Here is a 14,062-nt window from a genome sequence, read left to right on the forward strand (position 1 = left end):
TATGCTAAACACGAAACCTATTTAGCGGGTACCGCTAAAATAAAAGTCCGTCATTACATAGTCTTATAAAGAGTGTTCGTTAGTGTATGGAAGAACACAATTAAAACAAGCATTTTGATTGACCGGGGTTAAAGAATGTTTCCAAAAAATAAAGACACACACACAAGAGAGATTTATGACATGAAGTGACATATATTTATCACTCATAATCACGTTAAAAGAGAAATCATGGTGCATGCATAGACAGTTCAGTTTGCTCCACGTTGGTTTTTTCACCTGTGTAAAAGAATTCTTCAATATTGTCTTTTACTTTAAAAGAACATTTATTAAAGTTAAACAAAAATGACATAATATTTAAAAAAAGTTAATGAGCTTGTATTTTCTATTGCCTTTTCATATGATTGAGTCAACTATATACTATATACTATGGCTTTCAAATTTGACTTAGGTGTGAGAATGTTTATTTTATAACCCGTCATCAATTTATCGACTAAACAACACATTCACGTGTGCATGTGTTTGCTGTAATTGAAACCAGTATCAGTGCTTATGAAGATCCCGAATGTAATAAAAATCAACTGGTTTATATTCATTGATATGCTCCGCCAAAGATCTACACACGTTCAGCCTTGTTCTGAAATTCGACGCGTCACGTGATATCTAAAAATAGCAACAGCGGTAGTATTGTGAAACTGGTCTATTACTGCAGATTTCTATATAGTTTTTACCAGATAACTTGAGATTTGATGATGGTATTGTGCGTTGATTTTGCTTGTAGTTAGCTTACATGCAGACCTATGTAGGGATTGCATTGGGGCCAGTTGGATCAAGGTCAAGGTCACTTATCATACAGCAATTGTTTCTGCTTAATAACTTTAATTTAGAAGGAATTATATTGCTGTTATTTTATGTGCAGAACTTGATTGCATAGTTGATTCAATTGTCCTAAATTGATTTGGTAAAAAATTGGAAAATCTACTTTCTTGGAATGTTCACATGTTTAAACCTTTTCATTGCCTGAATAACTAATACAGATATTTAACTTCAAATATATATTGGTAATTATATTAGGTGACTGACAGAAAACACAGAAAGAGGTAGAATAGACTTTAGCTATCATGTTGTCTTGTTGGATTTTTTAGCATTTTCAACAGTACTTAAGTCATATTACAGTGGTCAGTTAATCTTTTTTTTGGAATCTACTACACTGTGCTTGGCTTCATGCAGTGGGATCTATTGACTTGCCAGTTGATGGATAGCAGAATACTTAAAACCACCTATTTTACACTAAATGTCTAAGGATCTGATAAAATTATCAGTATCTGTTCTGGTTGTGCCTGATACCTACTGTTTAAGACTTAAACACCTGTTGGGAAGTTAAAGACTGAGATATTCAGAAATGAGTGTGATAGAGTTGTCAGATTAATCTTAATAGTATCCTTTTAACCCTTTATCACTGAGATACACACTTTGGCACTTTGACACATTTGTAACCCCTTAGAAAATTCAATTAAATTTATCTTTCTTACTCGATTCAAGTTTTAAAAGCTTTATAAACAATTGATGAGCAACAAACAGCATTTAACCTGAACAGACCACTAGTAACTGAGATACTCAAGTTACTTGCAGGCGGTTGTGGTTTTATGCTGGCTGCTCAAATCTGAATTTCGCCATTTTCCAGTTGATTGTTTCTGTTGTGCACTTAAATGCATTTTCATAAATATATTTCAGTTTCATGAGGTGATAAATTGAAATATTAAATAAGTGTTATCATGTTATTGACAAAAAAATTAATACCGTGTGGACAAATCAAATGGCTTGGTATCAAGGGCGACAACAGCGAACTTATTACTTTGGTTTGGTAGTCTGATGTTGACATGCTTCTTAGCTGAAATGTGTTAACTTATTTATGGGCTTTGTAAAATCAGAATATAATTATGCTCTTTACTTGGTTTTTGCAAACTCAGATGTTTATTTATTACTTTGCTGTAGAAAAATACTTTCTTGGGTAAGGTAAAGTAAGATGTATGATTAATTTTCTGTCTGGGGTTAACTTTGAATGTATACTTATTTCATATTGTCTACTTGTTTATATCAAGGACCCATATCTCTATAGACATTATTTAACCCCATCCTGCAACTCCACAACCATCACTCAAAGGTTTACAATCAGCAGTTACTTCCACAGATAGGAACATCAAAAGCTCATAGATCACTCTTCAATGGCTTCCTGGTTTGGAGTTGTTCCAAACAAATTGAACCAAGCACAGATTTTGCTCCAAAAAGATTATTGACCATTGGAGCAAGTCGATAGATAGACATTCATTTATTCATGTGATTTTCTTGCGTGTTAGGATCAATGATGGTGGATTATTTACTTGTTACTAGTAGCCCTGTCCAATTTCCTAGTATTGGCCAATAATATACAGACCAGTAAATCTTGAGCTAGCTATTAACCTCTCTTAAATGTTGTAATTAAATGTTGTCATGTTTTCTTTCTATCGTTAATTAAAATAACACACGTACTTAAAAAATCCTGGCCTTTTAATACCTTATTCCAAACTAATACTGTTGATTTATAGTTTTTTTTTACATACAATTTTGTCTTTTAAATAAGTTTAGCATTTTTGTTTGTTCTTAAATTTTTTGGATTATTTCATAATGTCTGATAGAAGACTTCAAATGCAAGCTTTCCTTGAAACATTTGATTATGTGGTAGAGCAGACCCATGAAAATCCACAAAACTCAGTGTCAATCCAATAACATTGGTTTCGCAATATCAGGTTTCTTTACATATACTTCAAATTTGCTTCTTTCATTACTAGAATACCTACTTTTTAAGTTCATGCTCCAGCACCTTTGAGTTTGGATTAATATTTTCTGGTTGTTATTTAACTCTTTATTTTACAAAAAAGTCATTTAAAATTGTTCTAAAATTGTCTTTACTATGAATAAATGAAGAAATTATATCTTAATACGTACACAATGTCATGTTTCATATGTGGTTATATACAATTTGAAAGTCAGTTATTTGGTGGCCCTTGGTAATCAGGGGACCGTTTCAATAAACATCGTAGCACACATTTACGATAGATACATTTTTCGAAGATACATAATTGCTAAAGTCCATATCATATGATTATGAACTTTAAGTACTTAATTAATTACATTGGCATCTCAAGCGCCGTATATATTTGATGAGCATGGCAAGCTATTTCGTCTACTTAAGATTAAAAAATTATCTTGTAAGTTAAAATTGTCGTACGATCGTTTATGAAACAGCCCCCTGTTCTATTTGTTACATGTACTTTGATATTCTTGCAGACAATTTGTTCATGCATGCACATGTTGCATGTCGCATGGCAATTTGTGAATTTCTTATTGAAACGCATACACTGTAAGAGGTTTTATATATAATGTCAGAAGAAACTGACCTGATGGAGACTTGGAATCAATAGCTATATGGAATAATAGAAGTAATTGAGTGGCTTATTATTGCATTTGTGAATCATTGAGGCAGGCTACATGGCATATGGGCCTTGCTCGGTAAAAAGGTGGTTTAATGCATGTGTGTAAAGTGCCATCCCAGATTAGCCTGTGCATTTCGCACAGGCTAATCAGGGACGGCACTTTCCGCTTTTATGATATTTTTGGTGTCAAGAAAGTCTCTTCATAGCAAAAATCTAGTTAAGGCGGAAAGTGTGGTCCCTGATTAGCCTGTGTGACTGCACAGACTCGTCCCTGATTAGACTGTGTGACTGCACAGACTCGTCCCTGATTAGACTGTGTGACTGCACAGACTCGTCCCTGATTAGACTGTGTGACTGCACAGACAAATATGGGAAGACACTTTACAAACAGTGATTAAATCCCCATTCCAAAGAGAACGGCCCATATGTATTTAACAAATGCAGGATTGCTTATCTTTCTGCAACTTCAATTAATCTTAAAAGCAACAGCACATGGCTATAGTCTGATGATTGGTATGGGTTAATGTGATACCTACCAGTTCACTTTTCTGCCTTATAAAATATTTAAGGAATGCTTGAAATGTTCCTCAGATAGCTGTAACTGTCTCTGAAAATGTACATCTGGTAACTTTATTTTTCTCATGAAAAATCAACAGAATTAGGTTTCCTGGGTAATCAGGCCTGGAGAATGTTTATTACTATAATAATACAGTTTGTGAGTGACATTCAAATTCAGTTAGTGTTTCCATTTATTTATTGTCTGGGCAAAACCTTTGCCCAGTGCCACAAGTAAATGTAGTGGAAAATTGTCTCAGAAGGCTCTGTTATTTATTTCATGAATTATACTTCAAGTCCTTAGTCAAGCAATATCATTATAAGGCAGTCTTTTGAATAGAATCGCATTGACATTCATGTATTAAACACAAAATAATTTTAACACCGGTGTCAACTTTCTTTGAGAAGGTCTATTTTTCAATTAAAAAATAATTGTACTCTAACAAACATGTCTTGAGGAAGACCAATACTGTGACATTGATTACACAAAAGACAAGACAGACTTCACAGCTGTGGATTATTGATGATGTACAGAAGACAAGACAGACTTCACAGCTGTGGATTATTGATGATGTACAAAAGACAAGACAGACTTCACAGCTGTGGATTATTGATGATGTACAGATAATGTGACATTGATTACACAAAAGACAAGACAGACTTCACAGCTGTGGATTATTGATGATGTACAAAAGACAAGACAGACTTCACAGCTGTGGATTATTGATGATGTACAAAAGACAAGACAGACTTCACAGCTGTGGATTATTGATGATGTACAAAAGACAAGACAGACTTCACAGCTGTGGATTATTGATGATGTACAGAAGACAGACTTCACAGCTGTGGATTATTGATGATGTACAAGACAGACTTCACAGCTGTGGATTATTGATGATGTACAGAAGTTTCATCATTGTTTTGTTTAATCAAGGTAGGTTATTGATCCAATCCTTTTGAAAGATACTCTAGTCACAAAAACAACATTAATCTATAGATTATGGACTATCTTTGTACATTTTCAAAAACAAACAAATTTTTATGAAAAAGGAGCTAGAATTTAAGTTAAGAGAAATTGATAGCGAATTATTATAAGACAATTTTTTATTTGATTTGAAATACTGTAAATTTTCAGACACCTTTGATGTTAGCCATTATAAAGATCTTTGATGACATTTTTTCCAAAGTCCACATTTTCACCCATAAAAATTTACTGTAAATTTTCTGACATTTTATATGAAATAATAGTTTTTTCAAAATTACAAACCTGTTTGTGTTAAATTCCCTGATACATTGAACAAAAGTTTTAAAAGATGATGGTCATTAAATCAATTGACCATTACATAACCTTTGGGTAATTAGCCATCTACAATAGACAATTGTTACTCTTGACTTCAAGCGGTGACATCGTTAATTGAATAACTGATTAAGACTAATTAGAGACAACACTTTTTGCTTTTATTGTATTTTTTGTTTAAAGGAAGACTCTTCTTGATGAAAATCCAGATTAGGGGGAAAGTGTCATCCCTGATTGGCCTGTGCGGACTGCAAAGGTTAAACTAGGACAACTTTATACGCACTTGCATTAAACCCCCTTTTCACAGATGGAGGCTCTTTCTTTCAGTCCATGTTGAAGCTGACCGGCCAGCTGTTGAAACGTGACTTCCAGGCAATGCCCGACCTCTCTACTGAGGACGGCAAGGAACACAGGTAGGCTTCTGTTGCTTCAAACAGTTTGGTTGTTATTATTTTTGTTACATTAAGAAGGTATTAAGTCTTATAATCATTTTTGACAGGAGATATTTATTTGATTTTTTTACCAATGCTACCTTAGCTTATCAAAAAGTTTTGCCTGTACCTGATGACCATACTGGTGCTACTAATTGAGAATTTTGAAACTTTATTCAAAGCTGGGAAAAGAATGAATGTAGAAATAATTTCATGTGCATTGCTCAGCTTGTTTTGTGGCAGAGGTTAAGGGAGTGAATTTTTCAAACCCTATAGTGACTGTTGGGACCCAGCCGGGTTCTTTTGCCGAGCAGAAATACTGGGCTTATGTATGTGTGTTAATTGACATCCCTAATAAAATTTGTGCACAGGATAATCTGGGACAACGCTTTCCGCTAGGACTGGATTTTTGTTAAGAATTGATTTGCTTTAAATGAAAAATTCCATTAAAGCGGAGAGTGTCATCATTGATTAGCCTGTGCAGACTGCAAAGGCTTAACTAGGACAACTTTTTACGCACATGCATTAAACCCCCTTTTCACAGACAGCTTAAGCTAATCTTTGACGATTCTTTACATGATTAGCCTGGTTTTCCCATGAGAGTGGAACTAAATATCCCAAGAAGGCTGCTGAAACAACAGTGAAATTTTAAAAAGTGTCTTCTTAATTTGTATATTATTGTAACACATCATGTATGAGATATCAAAATATGATCTAAAAGTTGTTGTGCATGTACATGATTCCAATTACATTTGTATTTCTTATACAAAAATACTAATTGATTGAATGTGTCATTGATAAGCTTTGGAAAAGGAAGGTAACACTTATCATGTTGTCAAAAGTGACCTTTATTGTGTGCTATTTTAGGTTAATTTGTAATTATGTCATGTAATTATAAATTATTTCACTTTTCACACATTCTATTTTTATTTTACAGTGACACTGTATTGTATTGTATAGTCAAAATTCTATCTTGTTAAATAAACATTATATTATTGGTATTTTTTTTAATTGTTGACATTGTTAACACATTTATTGGTTTTTAAAGGGAATAATTTATAGATTTGCCTGTTTCAAAACACAAGTTAAACAATAGATTGAGTCTAGTTTAAACTTTCTTAGTTGAATGACCTTAATGTGAAGATGATTGGAAACAAGGGAATCTTGGCTGCAATGAGATTGGCAGAATTATGGTCCTTTAAATTGTCTGTTTCCCTACCAAAAAATGTATTTTTCCAATATTGTGCGTGTTCAGTTTCGCCCTTTGATTATTTGTCTGCTGTAGAATATGTAATGTATTTGACATTGTCCAACATGCACTATGGGGATTAACACATTTCTAGATTTTGTATTCATTTATTACTATTATTTTGCTTTTTTGAATGTAATGCATACATTCTTCTTTGAATCTTTATTTTTTTAATGGCAAGGTTTCTTGATTTATTGAAATCAACGGTAAGATGATTTATTTGACAGATAGGGAAATTTTACAGGCGTAGGTTTGAGTTTGCTCTCTGACTACAAGAAACTATAATAAATAAGAAACTGTCCAAACATTATTTATCAGAATTCTAGTTATCTGGCTTCACATCCTGTTTTCAATCTCCAATCTGGCATCTTGTTTTCAGTCAGACAGCATTTTAGCTTACAAATACGGTGACTTTATTAAGATGAAGGAACTTTTTTTATTCTTAGTCAAAATTCTGTTGTATTTATCTTTGTTTGGCTTTGAGTTTCAATCATTTTAATATCAATTAGCATGAATTGATTGACTTTTCATTAAGATTATTTTTCCAGAAAATTTTAATAGTGAAAGAATAAAACTGTTATTTGATGATTTTATTCATTTATAAAGTGGTGTTTAGATGAATATGGTAGACAATTATTTCTCTTAATTTCTTTAAATCCGTTGCCAGAAGGCATAGGGATGTAGAAATGGTAGGCGTTTTTCTGTCTACAGTAAAACTGCGATAACTCAAAGAAGCACGGAACTGACCTGGATGCTCGAGTAATCGCTGGTTTCTAGTAATCCATGGTATTATTTGTTTTCACTGTCTCGGTTGATGATGCTCAATTTCTGACCGCAAACACTTTATTTACATGTTAGACGGTGCTAGAGAAAAAAGGCTTTGTAAAAATCGCTTAAGGTTACAGTATAATAAACAAAACAATAAGGATTATCGTAAATTCGTTTAATTAATTCAACATACACACAAAACACATATATAATAACAAATATTCCATCAAATTATTCAATGTTCATGTAGCATATTAAAAAAGCACACAAGGCACGTACATGCGCATGAAGAAAAAAAACAACTAAAAACAACATTATCACTACACACTTTTTATTTTATGTTCATTCAGTCAAACTCTTGTTAGGCAAAGTCTAGAATAAAATATTATGGCAACCCACTTGCTTCCCGGAACTGATGGCGGAAGACGTTTCGCGACAACCAGCAGAGCATCTTTAGTTCCCGGTCTGTGTTAGGCGTTGCTTGAAAGAATCGGCGTACTACATCTAGCGCTTCGGTGGCAATTTGCAGTGTTTCTCAAAGGATGACAATTTGCAGTGATTCTCAAACTGCAACTAACTTAACACCTAATCGAGTGTCTTTTGTCTGCTTGATTGCGCTGTTTTCACAACTGGAATATTTTTAGCACTGACCAGACGAGAAAGTGTCCTCGAATAATTGCCAGTTAATTAGGTGTGAAATGCCTTTCAGGGACCGGCACACATCCTCCAGTTATCGAAAATCGCATGTTTGAGTTATTGTGGGTATTTTTATATAGAAATTAAAGGAAAATGCTAGGGACTTCCTTTAATGCTCGAGTTATCGCCAGTTTTCGAGAAATCGCCAGCTCGAGTTATTGCAATTCTACTGTATTTGAGTGTGTGTGCTTGTGAGCATGCTTCCGTCGGTCACACTTTTCTGCGCACAAAACCACTTACATTTTGCATGTATTTTGTTCAATCTTTTAAAGAATTATTATCTCCAAGTGCTGCAGCGCATAATTATTTTCAAAGTTACGGGATGAAGTTATACAGAAGAAGTTAATGCCCTTTGTTTAAAATAACATGGAAAAGCTTTTTTGCGCTGTACACACACATTTTGCTTGGGGTTTAGTTATAATTTTTGCATAATAGTGGCCTCCAAGTGCTATGCGGCATATTATTAAGGTTTAGTGGTTGATTTTTTAGGAGTTATTGCCCTTCTTTTAAAATTACATTTTAAGGCTTATGTGCTCAACTACTACATTTTTAAAGCAATCTTTGTCAAACTGTATTTTATTCATTTTAAGCCAGAAGAGTATGTCAGTCTTCCAACATATGCTCACATTATTGTGAGTAGCCCTGTCAGCTGTTAAGGGACATAATTCAGTTTGCACCTTGTCAGCTGTTAAGGGACATAATGCAGTTTGCACCTTGTTAATATAGGAATACAGCAAAATTCTGGCAAAAGTATTTGTAAATGGTTATAGAGGAATTAAAAGTGCAACGACCTGATATCCATATCTTACAGGGACATGTCTAGTTGCCTTAAGTTTGAGGATATAAAAAGATTTTGGACCTATGTCATGCCATGAATCACACATCAAGGATTTTGTTCATTACTATGGTTAATACAATTTTTCAGGTGAATGGTAACAAAAATAAAAGTATTTTGTCTCTTGTAGAACGGCAATGGCCGTGTGGCGTGTGATTTTAGAGGAGACGGACATATTGGCCAAGAAGCGACTGCAGGCTGCAGAAATCTACCTCGACTCCATCTCGGAGCCAATCAAACCACTGAAAACTAATAAACAGCAGTGCTTGAAAAAAGTGAGTACCCTGAGGTTTGCATTTGGACTATTTTGTTAGCATTACCAGCCATGAAAGATTGAGCCATGAGCATCACTTTCTTTGTCATGAACAATGTTACACAATTTGAGTATAATTTGTAGGTTATGATAAAAAGGATCTATTGCTCATAGTTATTACTTATTACATTTTAGTAAACTTAAAGTAAACTTGCCAGAACCATTTCATTCTCAGATTTTATATGAATATAAGCTAGTTAACGCACATGCATTAAACCCTGTTTTTTCCCAGAGCAAGGCCCATATTCGTACCTTTTTCAGGTAATGCCACAGCTGACAACCATGCAGGGAGAGGTCCAACAGACGGTAGGGGAGATGGTGAAAACACAGAAAGTCTACAATGTTGATGAAGCACAAGCATATGACGCCCGGGCCAAGGCACGCGACGCAGAAGAAAAGTGTGTGATTCTTTTTATTGTTTTTCATCTTAACTTTTACAATATTCCATTCCTGTAAAGGCAGTCTGTTAACCTCCTTCTTTGCAAATTTTGTTATTTCTTCAGTTGTTTTGATTTTTTTGCCATCTTAGCTTTTACAATATTTCTGTTAAGGCAATTTGTTAATCTTCTTTTTTGCAAATTTTGAAGGCCCTATCATTTAACCAATATACACGTGATATATAACCCCAAAAGAGAGTGTATGTAAAAGTTGTTGATGTGTATATGGTAAGTCAAACAAACTGATTATAATTTGAAGACTTAAATATAAAAACAATTTAGATAGGTGAACGTTTTTTATTGCATTTCAGACTTAACCGAAAGTCAAAAGGAATATTTACCTCATTAGCAAGCCTTCAAAAGAATTATGCAAAGGTATGGTTGCACCGTTGTGTGATGTGTTCAAGTAGGATTAATAGAAATCAAGACCTCTTTGTTAGTTTCTTGGTTATTATTGACATCATTGTTAATTAATGATATCTTTCAATTACCAGTGTTGTAAGTTCATATTAAAAATACTTTTTGGTTTAAGAGCTTGGATTTACAAGGCAATTACATGTATATTAATTCCTTTTTTCTGCAATTACAGCTTAAATTTAAAAGAAATTATATGTTACTGTTCATTTTTGGAAAAAGCTGATATTGGTCAATCAATAAACAACAGGCAGTTCCATTTATGACCATTCTTATTTAGAATTATGTTAGACCAAGACTTTTTGTTTTTGACCAACATACGTTATTATAAGGGATGTCCATCAGACAGCATGTCCGAGATTTCATAATGTTGAAAAGCAATACTTCCCTTACCAGTTATTAGTAACTGATATGAATTGTGGTTTGAGGTTTAGTTAAAACACAAGTAACATAAAAGCTCATCATGGGTCTTTTAAAGTCCTTTATTTATTTGTTATCCCCCATCAAAAGGGTGGTCTGTCAGTCGGTCCGTACGTCTGTCAAGGAATTTAAAAGATATCAACATGAAACTTCAAGGGTGTATACACATGTATATTTCAATGAGGAGAAGTGCTCTGCACAAGAACCATAACCCTCTTCTTTCTAAACAAGAGTTATTGCCCTATGTTTTATTTGTATGATGTCACTTTTCAGGGCTATATTTAAGATATCAAACAAATTTCAACATGTAGCTTCATGGGTGTATTGATATCGATGTGCAGAATGGCCATGCTTAAGAACCATAACCCTACACTTTCTTAAATAAGAGTTCTTGCCCGTTATTATTTTTGTATAATATAACATTTCAAGGCTATATCTCAAGTACGATACAATATTTAAACATGAAACTTCATGGTTGTCTAGAGATCAATGAAAAGAAGTGCCATGCTCAAGAATCATAACCCTACCTTTTCTTAAATAAGAGTTTGTCCTTTGTTGATTTTGTATGATGTTACATTTCAGGGCTATATCTCAGATACGATACAAGATTTCAACATGAAACTTCACAGATGTATAGATATGAGGATAATTGCCTTGAATAAAAAAAGACCCTACCCTTCGTGTTTTTTTATGCCCCCAGATTGAATGATCAGGGGGTATATTGTTTTTGGCCTGTCTGTCTGTCTGTCATTGTATGTGTGTGTCTGTCCCAAAACTTTAACCTTGATCATAAAATGAAAACTCTTGGGTCTATGTTCTTTAAACTTCACATGTGCATGCATCTCATTGAGATCTACAATCAAACATGGTGTGAGGTCACTAGGTCAAAAGTCAAGGTCACTGTGGTCTTAACATTCAAAATATAACCTTGTCTCTAATATAGCTGCTGTGTGGCTATAAAGCGGAGTATGGGGCATGGTGTTTAGGAAATGTTGACCCCCATATTAGAAAATTGTTAAAAAATCAAATTGGGTATGGTACCATTTGCCAGTATAAACTATGGTATGTCTTGAGGAAAATTCTGTTGATGTTACAATTGCAGTTGAAATCACGGATGGAGTCCTGCGAATCCCGCTCCACGGACTCGCGCAACGAGTACCTGCTCTGCATGGCCGCCTCCAATGCACACAATGTACGCTACTACAGCACCGACCTTCCCAATCTCATTGAGGTATGGAAATACAGGGCTCTAGAGTATAGTCAATTTCAAGTTTAGTTTGTTTTCTAATGTAACAGTTGTTTTATTTAGCATATTTTATTTATTTTCTTTTTCAATGCTCTTATAATCAAGTTGATGTGTTTTCTTAAGTTGACAATTGAATATTGATTTTTGTACCTTACAGAAAATAGATGTTATTTGAAACTCAGTGAAAACTGATATTCTCTAAGTTACATCGGATACCAACAAAAGTGCATAAAATCCATGTGATTTTGTGTCATCATTTATCCTAAAATTACCTCAGATCTTTTGTCCGAATAATGCAATCATCATGTGACACAAGACAAGTGCATATCCTAAAAAGTTGTTCATACCTAGGGAAAAGCTGTGTTCCAAAATACGGTCTATTTAGTACATTTAGTCTTGTGGGTGAAGTTTAGTGTCAATTGAATTTCAAAGTGTACCTTTTTTGATTTTTTTTCTGAACACTTACAGGAAATATACAAAGATGTTTCATGTAATTAGTGTACTTAGTTAAATGATCTTAATGTTAATTTCTCTTCACAATTTTTAGGTATTGGACGGTGAAATATTTGAGCGTATTCAGGAGTACTTTGCCATATATGGCAACACAGCCCAGGAAATAAGTTGCTATGAGAATCGATCATGCAATCGAATAGTAGAACAGACTGCCATGGTACACAACTTCAGTTGTTAGATAAAATGATTAAACATCAGTATGTTCCAGGTGTTTTTTTTCTATTTTTATGAATGAATACATGTTTCTTATCTGTATGTTTTCATCTTAATTGCGATTACTGGGTAAATTAAATAAACCTTTTTATCAGCAGTATTCCTTTCCAAGACATCATTTGTTACATAAAATTCAAAACAAGATTACAGATAAATTTGCGACCACATTTAGCATCTTTACAAAGCATTTTTATGTCCCCCACTATAGTAGTGGGGGACATATTGTTTTTGCCCTGTCTGTCTGTTGGTCCGTTGGTCTGTTGGTCTGTTTGCGCCAACTTTAACATTTTGCAATAACTTTTGCTATATTGAAGATAGCAACTTCATATTTGGCATGCATATGTATCTCATGAAGCTGCACATTTTGAGTGGTGAAAGGTCAAGGTCATCCTTCAAGGTTAGAGGTCAAATATATGTGGCCAAAATCGCTCATTTTATGAATACTTTTGCAATATTGAAGATAGCAACTTGATATTTGGCATGCATGTGTATCTCATGGAGCTGCACATTTTAAGTGGTGAAAGGTCAAGGTCATCCTTCAAGGTCAGAGGTCAAATATATGTGGCCCAAATCGCTTATTTTATAAATACTTTTGCAATATTGAAGATAGCAACTTGATATTTGGCATGCATGTGCATCTCATGGAGCTGCACATTTTGAGTGGTGAAAGGTCAAGGTCATCCTTCAAGGTCAAAGGTCAAATATATGTGGCCCAAATCGCTTATTTTATGAATTCTTTTGCAATATTGAAGATAGCAACTTGATATTTGGCATGCATGTGTATCTCATGGAGCTGCACATTTTGAGTGGTGAAAGGTCAAGGTCATCCTTCACAAGGTCAAGGTCATCCTTCAAGGTCAAACATCATATAGGGGGACATTGTGTTTCACAAACGCATCTTGTTTGAATTTAAATTAAAAGAAAATTGCTAGAAATTTTGTTTTGTTTTCAGATAAATCGTGACTTTGACCTGAAGTGTTTTCTCTACAATAACAATATGTTTACCAATCTTGTGCAATATGAATTTGAACCCTGTATGCAAGACAAGGTGAATATAGTTTGAATATATTTAGTTTTGTTCAATTATGTAATTATTAGAAATTAACATAATTATTAGAAATAGATTATTCCTTTGTGTGCTATTAGCTATCTAATATATCTGTAATTTGTGTACTTGTTGAAAGAAATCATAAATTATTTTTTAT

General features: G+C 33.9%; 1 protein-coding gene across 4 annotated transcripts in view; it reads left to right on the forward strand.

The window, feature by feature from the left end:
- LOC127842625 (F-BAR and double SH3 domains protein 2-like) overlaps nucleotides 1–14,062 on the forward strand; it is a 97,502-nt gene that overhangs the window by 18,995 nt on the left and 64,445 nt on the right. For all 4 annotated transcript variants that reach the window (XR_008031797.1, XM_052372215.1, XM_052372217.1 and 1 more), the window contains exons 4-10: nucleotides 5,650–5,735; nucleotides 9,432–9,576; nucleotides 9,876–10,012; nucleotides 10,363–10,426; nucleotides 11,988–12,116; nucleotides 12,679–12,801; nucleotides 13,810–13,905. Coding sequence is in view for 3 of the 4 variants with exons in the window: in XM_052372215.1 (XP_052228175.1) it covers nucleotides 5,650–5,735; nucleotides 9,432–9,576; nucleotides 9,876–10,012; nucleotides 10,363–10,426; nucleotides 11,988–12,116; nucleotides 12,679–12,801; nucleotides 13,810–13,905 (780 nt within the window). In the remaining variant the exon portion in view is untranslated. The remainder of the gene's footprint in view (nucleotides 1–5,649; nucleotides 5,736–9,431; nucleotides 9,577–9,875; nucleotides 10,013–10,362; nucleotides 10,427–11,987; nucleotides 12,117–12,678; nucleotides 12,802–13,809; nucleotides 13,906–14,062) is intronic.

Source organism: Dreissena polymorpha, chromosome 8 (assembly GCF_020536995.1).
Source record: "Dreissena polymorpha isolate Duluth1 chromosome 8, UMN_Dpol_1.0, whole genome shotgun sequence".
NCBI lineage: Eukaryota > Metazoa > Mollusca > Bivalvia > Myida > Dreissenidae > Dreissena > Dreissena polymorpha.